We start from the raw sequence: 13,327 nt of genomic DNA on the forward strand, positions 1-13,327 counted from the left end.
CGGGTGGGGCTGTGGACTTTCGGGAATCAAAGGCTTCCAGAATTGCCATGGATTTGGGAGCAGAGTGAATGGGTTATGCTAGCAGAGCATGTGTTTGCTTAAAGAGGTTGCTTTTCAAAGAATCTGTATTTCCTTTTTTTTTCTTAAGTTTATTTATCTACAGGGGAGGGGAGAGGGTCAGAGAGAAAGGAGAGAGAGAATCCCAAACAGGCTCTGTGCTGTCAGTGTGGAGCCCAAAGTGGGGCTTGATCTCATGAACCGTGAGATCATGACCTGAGCTGAAATCAAGAGTCAGATGCTTAACCAACTGAGCCAGTCAGGTGCCCCAAGAATCTATATTTTCTTAAAAAAACATTTTTGAGCATGTATTTCTAACTCTGTACTCATCTTTTTATGGGTATAAACAGTTTTCAGGACTGAAAACTTTCTAATGTTTGGATTATTTTAGAATTACTCCTTTAACGTTGTATGTGAAAACCCTCTGTGTTTTCTCATAGATATGCAATTATGTTTAATTAAATATGCTCTTTTTTGCTAGGTATTTAATCTGAGCCTTTTCTTATCCTGTCTAGAATGCCCTTCTTCTTCTTCTTCTTCTTGTTCTTCTTGTTCTTCTTCTTCTTCTTGTTCTTCTTCTTCAATGTTTATTTACTTTTGAGAGAGAGGGAGAGACAGAGGCATGAGCAGAGTGGAGGAGGGGCAGAGAGAGGGAGACACAGAATCTGAAGCAGGCTCCAAACTCTGAGCTGTCAGCACAGAGCACGACATGGGGCTTGAACTCACAGACTGCGAGATCATGACCTGAGCCAAAGTTGGACGCTCAACCAACTGAGCCACCCAGGTGCCCCAAGAATGCCCTTCATCTTTGCATGAACCAGACTTCATCTGTCCTCCAAGATATATTTTAAATGTCTTTTTTCCCCCCATGAAACTCTGACTTCTGCATACTTGAAGTTCATTGACTGAACACAGACTCAGGAGTTTGTGGGACCTGGTTCCATTTGTGACTGTCACTTACAAAGTGGATGGTGCTTGGCAATTCATTGAACTTTTGTCCCTGGATCACAGGCTTCTTATGTGAAACGTGGGGTTGTTTTCCCGTTATTCTCACTTCACCCATCCCCACATCTCCTAAAGAGGCCATCGACTTGTTTTTTGCTTTTTATAGAGTGAAGCGAAAGTCTGTTTCAAATGCAGTTTTTAAAAAGCTTTAATAACTTCAAAGTGTAAATGTGATAAATTTACAAAGATAACATGTGAAATGTTAATTATCTAAACTTCTCAATATACTTAGGTAATTCTGACAGTTTTGAAAAGCACACGTTAAGGGTTTGTTTCAGGCCCTCTGAGGGCGTCAGATTTTGAAACAAATTTGGAGTTGACACAGTCTGATTGAGAGCAGTCTGTCTCCTCTTGTCTCTGTGTGTTTACACAGTTGTAATCTTTGTCAGATTATTCATAATATTTACATATTTCCATGTGCCGTTGTCATGCATATTGTTTCAATAAGTGAATTGATCGTGTCCAGAGGCCGATAAAGTGGGTGTGAGACAACGACAGAGCTCGCTGAGCCTTGGTAGTAGGTTTCTTTGGGCTTGATTAAATAAATGCACTACCCAGAAAAAGTAGAAGTGGGAGTGTGGTCTGAAATGCTTTCATTGCTTTCAAAATAATCTCTTCTGCTAATGAGAAACTGGCTTTCTAGGGCGAGTTGCATTTCATGAGAGGCTTTAATAAAGCCAATCCAAGTTTTAAATCATCCAGGAAGACATTTCTCTTTTGGCTTAAAGTCTAGGGACTTCTTTTCTCAATAGCTGCATTTTATGGAACTCACGTTATTGCCAGCCAATTGGACACTCTTCAATTGCTTTGAAAGATGTACCGGGGGATAATGCTTTCTCTCTAATAGTAGTCGAATTTTAATGGTGGTATACATGTTCCTAGGACTTGTGTGTTTCCATAAGGGAAACAAGTCCTAATTTTTCCGCCACCTTTCCAATTTAGGATTCAAATTGAGATTTGTCGCTACATTCTGCTGAAAGAAGTTTTGATACGCATTTGAGCTGGTGAAGTGAAAAAAATATTGCAAGCCAGTTTCCTGGAAGATTTATCAGGCAGTTTTGTTGATGTTTCTTGCTTCACTTCTCTTACCCATCACAGAAATAAAATTCCAGGCTAGGCAGCAGCAAAGTCCCTTGGATCTGTGTGAGCATGTCAAAAGCATTTTAAGAAGAGCAAAATATTTTAGAGGAAGAATTTGGAAAATCAGCCTTAAGGGATTTAACACATTTTTCTTCTCCTAATTCAGTCCCGTGTTTGTCCCTGTAAGGGAAGAAAGGTCATTAATGGATAAGATTTGCTAAGCACCAAAAGACTTTCAGAAACTAAAGGTTTTCTTGAATACAAATCTAAAGAAAATGCTTGTTTGGAAACTGGAATGAATGTATTTAGAATGTAAATTATACTAACTTATTTATATAAAATAATCCTGTTCTATGTAAGGTTGTGTTGTCCATTTGCATGTTTTTATTTTGGAGAAATTTGATGATGGATTGGCTTGATAATGGACAGCTGAACAACTTCGAGACTTTGGAAGTTTTGTATACATTTCTAGGAGGGCCAAAATGATCGATCAGAAATGCATGGCTGAGATCTTCAGTTGTCTTGCTACCACTTTGCTAGCATATTTTCAACTCCCAGAGCAGGACCTGGGCTGGGATTGTCACCTTAATTGTTGTGGTGCAGAGGGCAGTTCTCTAGTAAGTGTTCCAAATTTGTTACATTTTAATCTCATAATTTAAAAGCTACAGGCTAATTCTAGTTCTTTTACTGAATTCCTCTCTAGTAGAAAATAAGGGGTGTGTGTGTGTGTGTGTGTGTGTGTGTGTGTGTGATTGAAAAAGGGGAAATGTGAACTAAAAGCCTTATTGATATATGAACTTTTTCCTTCCCTTTTTTAATGGTATCAGGAAAATGAATACAGATGAGTTTATATAAATTTGGGAGTATTTTTGAAATGTTTGAATGCTGGATAATTTTTCTTTACAACCTCATACTTTATTTCATATTGGTTACTTAGACTCATATTCAAACTTTGATTTGACCAAAAGATCAAATATATTATAGAAACATTAACTTATTTTTATAAACATCTCCATATGGCAGGAGTCTATTTTTAGAATTTGATTTCATTTTTTATGTGATAAAGTTGAAAAATCTTACTTATCATTTGGTAAGGTGTGGACACTCATTTCTTTGTCCAGTGTATATCTGTAGAGGAACCTACGAAGTATTAAATATTTTAATATGGTTTTGAAAATAAGAAGGTTAAGTGCTCAGGAAAGAGGATAAGGGAAAATGGTATTTATTAATATTAATCCCTTAGAATTTTCCCCATTTTTATGGCAAAAATATTTGAAGTTGTAAAATGTAATGAAATTAGGAGAATTTAATATTTGTGACTTTTATATATATTTTTGTTAAGAGCCTGGTAGAATCATTTGTATGTTAAAATTTACAAAAATAAATCCAAAGGTTAATGGGATAAATAGTTAGATTTTCTCAGTGCTCTGAACACTGATATTTAACATTATATTCCTCTTGGCGGGGCTAGTATAGTGCTCACTGCAGGTTGATGTATGTGGCTACCTTATATTCTGCACATAATCTCAGTTCTGTCCCTCTTGGGTGTGATTGCAAGGTGGGGGCATTCAGAGTGTGTAAGCAAGTCCTCTTGGTTAATAAATGGCTTATATGTGGCATTGATCGATGGTAGAAAGCCTGAAATCAGGTCTGATGCTGACTGCATTGTCCTTTCTGGAAGGAAGGCCTCCTCGCAGTGCAATTAACATCAAGAAGGTTCTGAGACAACAGTTTTGTTTTTCATCCAGTTGCTCCCTTTGTGTCTCAGAGTCAGTCTCCAATTACCTTTATGGATGTGTAAAAATGCAGTTGTTCCTGGAGCTGCTGCTACGGTATTTATTTCAGGAGTGACCTTTTAATTGCAAACTCTCCTTCCAGAAGAGGGTAAGGACCAGAGATATCACAGACTTGGTGAAGTAGTGGCTGAACTTCTAATGACGCTGTTAGGGATGAGTGGGGAGGTCTGTGTTGAAGGCAGCCCTTTGAAACTGATGCACAGAGGGCAGAGCATACTTGGGCCTCTGTGTTATTATTTTGCTGTTATGATGTGGGAGGCAGCCTGGCAGTATGGATGGAACCGGGACAGGCAGTGTATTTATACAGACAGGCAGAACCGCAGCTTTCTACGCTGTTCCAGATACTCCTGAGGCAGCTTTCAGAACCAGTTAGAGATTGTTAATGTGCTGTGCTGTAGGCTTTAAGCCAACAGTGACTTGCTGGTTGTAATAGAGAATGGGGCGGGAGGGGGGGGGGGTGGGCAGTTGAAGAGTATATGATTAGGAGTAACCGAAAGGGTAAAATGGATATTTATCTGCCATATTTACATGTATTCTGTAGTAATAATTATAGCAATAACGATAACAAAGAGCTCAATGCCAGCTCTTTGCTAAGTATTCTCCAGTCATATTCACCAATCTTTACAATGCCCTTGCAAGCTGGGTGGTATTTATTATCTCTATTTTATAGGTGAGAACTCTGAGGAGAGGAGGCATTGTAATGACTTACCCAAGGTCACACACAAAGTGGATTGGGATACGGAGGCCTATTTTGTTCTGTAGCCCATGTATCAAATGGTTTCCTTGTACTTAACTAAATCACGCTGCATATCTTCAAGAAGTTCAAGATACTGTAGCTTTTAAGGTCAATTTTTATTTTTTCTGGCTTAGAAGATGAATTTGTAATCAAAACCAAAGTTGATCATTTTCTAAAACACGGCTCTGATTTCTCTACTTGTAAAATACGGAGGTTGTATTTATAGATCAAGATCATTAAAACCTTGTCATGTCAGTCTTACTACAGGAAAACAGCTTGTGGAATAAGTAACCTTATACTAGTTTTTGTTCTGGAGGTGTAGGACCTTGTATGAAGAGGAAGAAGATCATGAGTGTCTTTGTTTTTAGTGGATAACTTCGATTTTTGTTTGGGACATGCTGATGTCTTTATCTTGCTGAAATTATGCTTAGAGAAAATGCAACAGAAAGTATTATGTATAACAGGGTGAAAGTGAAGTGCTGGTTCTGTCCCACACATGTGGATTTAATGGTTGGCGGTGATATCCCCAGGCTTAGGGATGGACGGGAGGGCCAGCTCCCTGGGGAAGGTGCCTGAACCTTCCTCTGCTGCCGGCATTAGCCAACTCCGTCAGCCATCATCTTTCTTAGCTGTGGATCATTGTGCCTCATGAACTACTAATAGGACTGCTATTTTAAACTCTCCCTGATGGGGATGATTGTATTTGGTACTCTAAAGGTACAAACTTTCATTCTTTTCCCTTCTCTCCTTTTCCCTCCCACAGATGAACACAATGACGTGCAGAAGAAAACTTTCACCAAATGGATTAATGCTCGATTTTCAAAGGTAACAGAGACTTTCAAACACTTTATGGTGATTCAAATGCCTCTTTCTGGTTGATGGAGTTTGGTTGGAAGTACAGTGAATTTTGCCATGAAATGTGACCTAACTCTAGAAGTCTTCTGAGTATGCAGATACATTTATACTTTCTTTATTTATACTTTCTTTATTCTCTTCTCCAGTATGTTTAAGATTTAATGGTGTAAACACCTTCATGGTAATAAACAGCTCTTTATTTTTACCTGGCATTCTCCAGATATATGCCAATAGTTTGCTGCTTTTGATACTGTGAATCCTGGGTACATTTAGGAAATGAATATATCATTGGGCAAATTTTGTGTTCATTTTGCTAGACAGAAGATGATTTCACTTTGCCTAGTGAAAATCAAATTATTATTCAGGCAGCTTTTCTACCCTGTGCAGAAATGCTTAGGGATTTTTAATACCTGTGGATGTGGCTAATAGTGTTTATCTGCATTGTGGTCCCCCCCTCCGCCCCCGCTTTTTTTTTTTTTTTTTTTTTTTTTTTTTTTTTTTTGTGAACTTCTTTGCTTCTTTCCCCAGGGATCCACTCTTTCTCAGCATTTCTAACCACTTGGAACATAATCCGTGCTTTGAGTGATATTCCTTTTAGGGGCAAAGCAAACTGAAAGAGAAATTGGCAGTGCTGTTTTCAAACTTGTAATTATCCATTGGTTATTGACATTGGAATTTGGTCCTCTAAGTTTGAAGTGGGAAGAAAATTTTCAGGACAGCATGATAGAAAAATGGGTAACAAAGGTTTCTTGGAGAAACATAATCATGGTCTTTTAAATAGTCAGAAAACTACTTTATTATTATTTTTAAGAGGGAGGGAGAGAGAGAGAGAGAGAGGAGAGAGAGAATGCATACCTTTAGGGTAGGGGCAGAAGGAGAAAGACTCCCAAATAGGCTCCACGCTCAGTTCAGAGCCCAGCTCGGGGCTTAATTCCACAATCCTGAGATCATGATCTGAGCTGAAATAAAGAGTCAGATGCTCAACCGACTGAGCCACCCAGGCACCCCAAAAGCTACTTTAATTAAGAGTTATTATTTTCAAACTTTTCTCTTTGAGAAGATTGCAGAGGTCAGGACCATAAACATTGGTATTTCTTTGAGGCGAGGTGAGAATGTTTTAGATTACTTTTAGCAGCAGCAGGGTTTGAAAATTGTTCCACATCCCAATAATTACGGGTGATTATTTGATTGCAAGTGCTTTCTTTGGTTTTGCAAGTTTGTGTTGAGGGATGTTTTTATTTTGCCTCTGAGAACGTAAGGGTTGTGAAAACTGACTTTGACAGAAGGATCAAGAATATAGAAGTGCTTGCATAATTGGTGGTTTTATGTGTAGGATTATTCCAGAGCAGACACAGGTATTTAGGGGGAAATTTTAACTTGTTCTGTTTAGAGACATAGGTAAGTAACATCCTGGGTGCTTTGGATTTGGCATTATTCAAAACTTTTGAAGTATTCATCTACATGTGACCATGTTCTGAGTAACATAGTTACAGCAACTGAGAGAGTCTGGATATGAGATACTTTATTCCACTGGTTTTATGAGTGGCCAGATACCTAAGATCATCTACCCTGATTGTTATTGAGGATGATATGGTCATTTCTAGGTGGAGCAAGTTAAGCAGACCTACTTTTTAGCAGCTTAATATAGTCATTGGGAAAGAATTACTGTAGAGCTGATTTTAAAGATCGTTTGAAAGCATCGTAGTCTTCATAGACCTGTGTTTGGGGGACATTTGAAACGGGGCAAATTACTTTTGCCCCTAGTTACAAGAATGGAGAGAAACAGTGCAATAGGGCATGGAAAGGTGGAGGGTAGGAGAATAGAGGTGACAATTGAGAAAGAAGAATTGAACATGTTTAACTTGATGGGTATCGCCACGAATTTGGCTCAGGCAAGATAGCACCTCGGCAGTGTGGGACAGACTGTTGAATGGGAGCATCTCCCAGTAGATCTGCTTAATCTCCAGGCCCAGAGCCATCAGTGATGCAAGGCTGGCACCAAAGCTGTACCTCGTACCCCGTGTGGCCGAAGTACTCCTTCTCTAAACTTTAAAACTTTCCTCACTGCAGTTACTGTCCCTTGACTTTTTCTCCATTGGACAGTTCTCAGTGTCTTTTGAGCATTTGGCTCATGTATCTGAATTTTCTCAAGAAATAGCTCAGTGTTTATCACTGGTCATTAACATCTTTAAAAAGACCTGAAATGACACAAAGTCGAGTACTACCAGAATTGTTTACTTAATGAACTTGATCTTTAAATTTGTACATTTATAATGTGTATATTATTCTGTAATATTAAGTGAGGGTTTTAAGCGCCATGTAAATTATTTGCCCCAGGAAGGTTGTAATTATTGCCAGGATGGTGAAGAGACCAGGTAATTATTATCATTTTTAACATTTTTAACATTTCAACAGTTTCAGTTATGTAAACTGACACAGAAGCTAAACGCTTATTTTGTTTGGAGAAAAAGTATCAAAAGGAGAGCTGACCCTGGGAACATTTCCTTTCAGATGACTTCTAGTAAAAAATCAAAGTAGAAGGAAAATTTGATGGTTCTAGAACACACTTACCAAAGGAATGGTGAATATTTTGACATAAAAAGACAGAGGGTTCATGGCAGTGGCATTGAACTTCATCCACATTTTTTCTTTCCTCTGGCTGTCTTAAGTCCATAAATCGGATTGCTTCCACACTGGTGATCAGGAAAGGGAACAGCAAATTTCTAGGCTGGGAGATTTCCAAAGACTCCCCTTACAGCTTCATTCCACTGTGCTGGGAGAAGGTGGTTATTTGGGCATTGTGTCACTAGGTAATCCAGAGGCTTGCATGAGGAAAAAAAAGTCCTGTTGAAGAGAATGAATTTGATTTCATTTATTTCTTATCCATGTCCTTTGGTATATTGTGAAGTTTAAAATAGAATTATTGATTGAGTCTGCTGCTTCCCTGCAGCACGGGTCTCTTTCCAGAGCAGTAGAGCCCTTGTGTTGAAAAATGCAAACAGACACTTGACAGCATCATCTGCCGTTTAGGAATTTATTTTGAATTCTATCCCTGGATATTTCCCTCATGGTCCTCTCCCCAGCCCATCTCAAACACCAACTCTTGTTGATTCTACTACCTACATATATTCAAAATGTCTATTTTCCTCCATCTTAAAAAAAAAATTTTTTTTTAAACATTTATTTATTTTTGAGAGTGAGAGAGACAGAGCATGAGCAGGGGAGGGGCAGAGAGAGAGAGAGAGAGAGAGAGAGAGAGAGAGAGAGACAGAGACAGAATCCGAAGCAGGCTCCAGACTCCGAGCTGTCAGTACAGAGCCCGATGCGGGGCTTGAACCCACAAGCCGTGAGATCATGACCTGAGCCGAAGTCGGATGCTCAACCGACTGAGCCACCCAGGCGCCCCTCCCTCCATCTTTTTGACACCACTTTTTGCCAACTCACTATTATCTGAGTTAGGAAAAAATGTGAAAGACTTTAAGATGGGTTGAAAGATTAGTAGGAGTCCTGTCAGCTCAGACATCTGGCTCATTGCCTTCCCTTATCTTTGAGCTGCTCTGCAACTCTGAGAGTTGTAGAAAACAGGTAATAATACAAACAATTCTTATCCATAAAAATGCAAAGTAGGTGGAATGCAATTGATTACTATCCCTTGAATAGACCTGTTTTGCATCTATTGCAAATTTATTTCCACTTTCCTTTATTGCATGTAAACAACATGTGGTCTTTTGAATTCTCCTTTGCACTGGTTATAACACCATACTGGTTCTCTCGTTAATTAATGAGTTGAAGCCTTTGACACGTGTTGATATTACACGTGCATGAGAGTCATGATTTTACGGTTTTTTGAAAATTATCCCTGAACATGTTGTCATAATCTGCCAGCTGGTTCTACCTTGCCAGGCTTCGCCTTATCCATTCCCTTCCTTCTACTTTCTACAGAGTAGCAGGAGTGATCTTCAAGTGTAAGCCTGAATGCCCTTTTCTCTTCAGCTAAATCTTTCAGTGGCTGTCCATTGTTCTTGGCGTTTAAGACCCTAAATCGTTGAGCCTTCCAATTTACTCCTGATTGCATTTCGCTTCACTCTCGCTTCCTCTTTATGCTCTGGCCATTGCGATGAGCCTTCTCATGGCCTCTACCCTGGCTCCTTCCTTCATCGTTTCCTGGCCAACTCCTCTTATTTCTTGCCTGAGCTTAAATGTCATTTCCCGAGGGACACCTTTTCGGAGCTTCCGGACTAGGGTAGATATGCTCTGTACTCTTAAAGCATTATCCTTTGATGCACTTATCATAATTGTATTTTAAATAGTTACATCTGAGAATATTTGCTTCTCCTCTCTGAGATAGTGATTTGCTCTGTGGGTGCAGGGATTGCCTGTTTTGTTCACTGGCACCACTTCTAGCGTTTAAAAAGCACCCAATGACCATTTATAGACTTAATAGATTAGTGAATAACAATGGCAGAAACATACTAAAATGCCTAATACTTTATATCCATAAACTGGTTGGAGGTGGTTATATTGGAAAGGGGTAGGAGTATAGAATTGAGTGCAAAATAGCATAAATTGTGTTATTTCATGGATATGAATACATTTTGCTGCATTTACTCACAAAAATAGACAAACAAACCTAGCTATGCAATTTCCTTATTTACCTGTTTTTTGGAGTTGTGCTGGAAAGATTGTTAAATCACCATTTGGATTTATACATATGGTTCTCACATTTGCTGCATAGGATTCTTCAAATAGAACCCTCCTATTAAATTTGGTGATGAAAAATGAGATTTAAACCCTAAAATCAGCTCAATTCATTCCTTGATAAGGGATTTGGTAAAGAGCTTGAGAATATTGCGTAATACGGATCTAAAACCATCCTGTGATTTTTTTTCACTATATAAAGAAATATGATAGCTAAGACAGCATTCACTATAAATATATATTCTTTTTGCTGAAAATCCTTGTTAATATGTTACAGAGATATGCTTTGGAGTTTGGGAATCCTGAGAAGTCACATAGCATAGAATAACTTACGGTTGTTGGATTTGAAAAAGTTATGAAGGGCTCACAAGAAAATGATTATCTAAAGGAGCTGAGAGTTAGGAAATTTAACACTTATTCCTGGATGTGCTGCTCATTTATTTATGACCTCAGGCAAATTATTAGCCAATTTTTCCAGGTCACTTGGTTTTTATTCCTTTAGCTATAAAACACACTTGATCATAATTACTTGCCTCATATTGCACAGAAATATTGAGGCATTATTGTGAAACATTATAGGAGATTGCAATTACTTAGGAATGCTAAATTAAGACCCTCTCAGGTAATCCTAACTTGTGGTACCCCTGGTCTGTGCTACACATATATTTTAGAACAGAAATGGAAAAAAAGCATTGGCTCATTAAACCCACTTTATTCCATTGTCTGGTGGGTAAAGCTTGAGTGTTTTGTTCCTTCTAATTTTAAAAGCCTCTGGTTTGTTAGGGGGCCCAGTCTCCCTGGGGAGGCAGCGATGGCCTCATTGCTTCACCGCTGGGAACTTTTTTCTGCCGCCCAGCCTGCATTTTCTTTGGCTGACTTTCAGAGCTGCTCATCTGGCAGAGCTGAGACGTACAAATTGCAGAAGCTCTTTTATCAGTTTGGTGAGGTGATTCTCAAACGTGGTTTAACAAATAAAGGTTCGGCAGAGAATATGCAGACTTAAAAATGCTGAACTTCAGTTTGGGCAGATTTCTGCCTTTCCCTTTTTGAAGACAAAGAAGTGCAGAGTTTTCATATACATCACAAAATTCCAAACTTGAAATTTAAATTGATGGAGCATAAAGGAGGAAGTCCCTGAAGCGTTTTTTGTTTTTTTGTTTTTTTTTTTTTGTCGATTTCAACATGGAGAGCTATTCAGATGTGTTCCTTTTGGAGAAAGTTGGACTTTGCTTTTAGCATCCCATTGCTTTCTACTGTTTTCATGTTGGAAGTTGATGGTCACAAAAATGAGAGTGGGAAAAGATGTGTAGGGAGCTTTGTAGAAGATGGGGCAATAAAAGCAGTCTGCAGAAGTTGGGTCCTCTTTTCAGTCTTGTGAAGGAGATAGTACAGGTTTCCTGGGTGCTGTATCGGTGCACCTACAGTAGAGATCTGAGCTTTGCAACTTAGGCCCTGAGTTCACCGTTGATTTATTTTCCTGACCATGAGTATGGCAAGTCAACTAATTGTTTTAGGTGCCATAACCATTCAACTGTTCCTTAGGAAGTTTTGATTTGTATTTACTCACCAATACCTTTAAAAAGCAAACGATAAAACGCACTCTGTATTCCTAAACAGTTCCAAGCCGTGTTTTGGCTATGTTACATAAGTTTGGTTTTGTTGTTGTTTGCTTTCATTCAATTTGATACCTTTTGTTTGTTTTGGTTCTAAACATTATACTTGCAACATGATTTTCACCTGGTTACTGTGGTTAAAGTAAAAAAAAAAAGTTGTTTAGTAGGCTGTGTTTTATGTTTTGTACATATTGAGTACTTAATAAATGATTTGGACTGAGCCTATTAACGTTTGTAAGTGCTAAGCAAATTTGATGATATTTGCTGAGTCTGTAACTGATGCTCAATTTTGAGATGGATTGGCTCAGGAAAATGCCTTTTCACCCATTACCTGGAAAGGGGGGAGCAGAGCCACATACCTTGTGCTTTTCCACTCAGCCTGTGTGACCCCACCATCCCTACCTTCAGAGATGGGCTCTGATTGGTGCAGGGGTGGTAGGCCTGGGCCAGTGTAGGCTGGAGAGCTCTCAGGAGAGGATTGTTGAAGAGATGGTGGTTTTGGGGGAAAGAAGCTCTTTCTGTTAAACAGCTAGGAGACACTGGACTTATTTTCAGCTGTCCCTAGCCTTAGGAAGCCTTTAGGTCCAATTGCTACACGTAGCCACCCGCCAACTATGAGTGGAGGCAGATCGGGTTGGGTGGGGGTAGTTGATGCTGTTAATTTTGCTTTTACCATCTGTTGGGGAAATTAAAAAAAAAAAATCCTGCCAACAAAAAGACCTCTATTCGATATAGACTACAGAGCACACAGAATTTATTTTTGGGTATTTCTATCAGATTTGGTGAATGTAGGCAGTTGGTGAAAAACTGGAAGGTCTGGACAGAATTTCACACATTATGTAGTAACGTTGAAGAAGGAATGATGAACACTTACCTCCTGGAGAGAAAAATGGATGCACCTTGTCTGGGCCTCTGTCTGCCTCCTAAGAGACTCGATTACTTTGAGGTCATTGTTATGTTGCATTGGAAAACTGGAGATGGGGGTTTATCTAATTCCTCACTAAAAAGTTGGTCCGGTTGTGTTTTGTTTTTTTTTTTTAATTTTTTTTTTTAACGTTTATTTTATTTTTGAGACAGAGAGAGACAGAGCATGAACAGGGGAGGAGCAGAGAGAGAGGGAGACACAGAATCTGAAACAGGCTCCAGGCTCTGAGCTGTCAGCACAGAGCCCGACGCGGGGCTCGAACTCATGGACCGTGAGATCATGACCTGAGCCGAAGTCGGACGCTTAACTGACCAAGCCACCCAGGCGCCCCAGTCCGGTTGTGTTTTTAGGGAGACACCCTAAGGGGATGGAAAGGGCAGGTCAGCTGCCTCTCCTTGATTACACAAAGGAAATGTCATTTCATTTACCTTTATATTATCACTATCAATACCGTAACTAATGCCTTGCTCTCGTCCCATGGTACCCTGTCTTTTGAGGAACTGCATTCTGCAAACATTTCCCCTGCTTTGCCGGTTGTGCATATCTGGAATGAACTGTATTG

At 39.3% G+C, this 13,327-nt stretch overlaps 1 protein-coding gene across 5 annotated transcripts in view; it reads left to right on the forward strand.

The window, feature by feature from the left end:
* The window catches only part of UTRN (utrophin), a 491,097-nt gene that overhangs the window by 75,564 nt on the left and 402,206 nt on the right, over positions 1-13,327 (forward strand). For all 5 annotated transcript variants that reach the window (XM_045058165.1, XM_045058163.1, XM_045058164.1 and 2 more), the window contains exon 2: positions 5,438-5,499. In XM_045058165.1, the coding sequence (XP_044914100.1) occupies positions 5,438-5,499 (62 nt within the window). The remainder of the gene's footprint in view (positions 1-5,437; positions 5,500-13,327) is intronic.

Source organism: Felis catus, chromosome B2, assembly GCF_018350175.1.
Source record: "Felis catus isolate Fca126 chromosome B2, F.catus_Fca126_mat1.0, whole genome shotgun sequence".
Classification (NCBI taxonomy): domain Eukaryota; kingdom Metazoa; phylum Chordata; class Mammalia; order Carnivora; family Felidae; genus Felis; species Felis catus.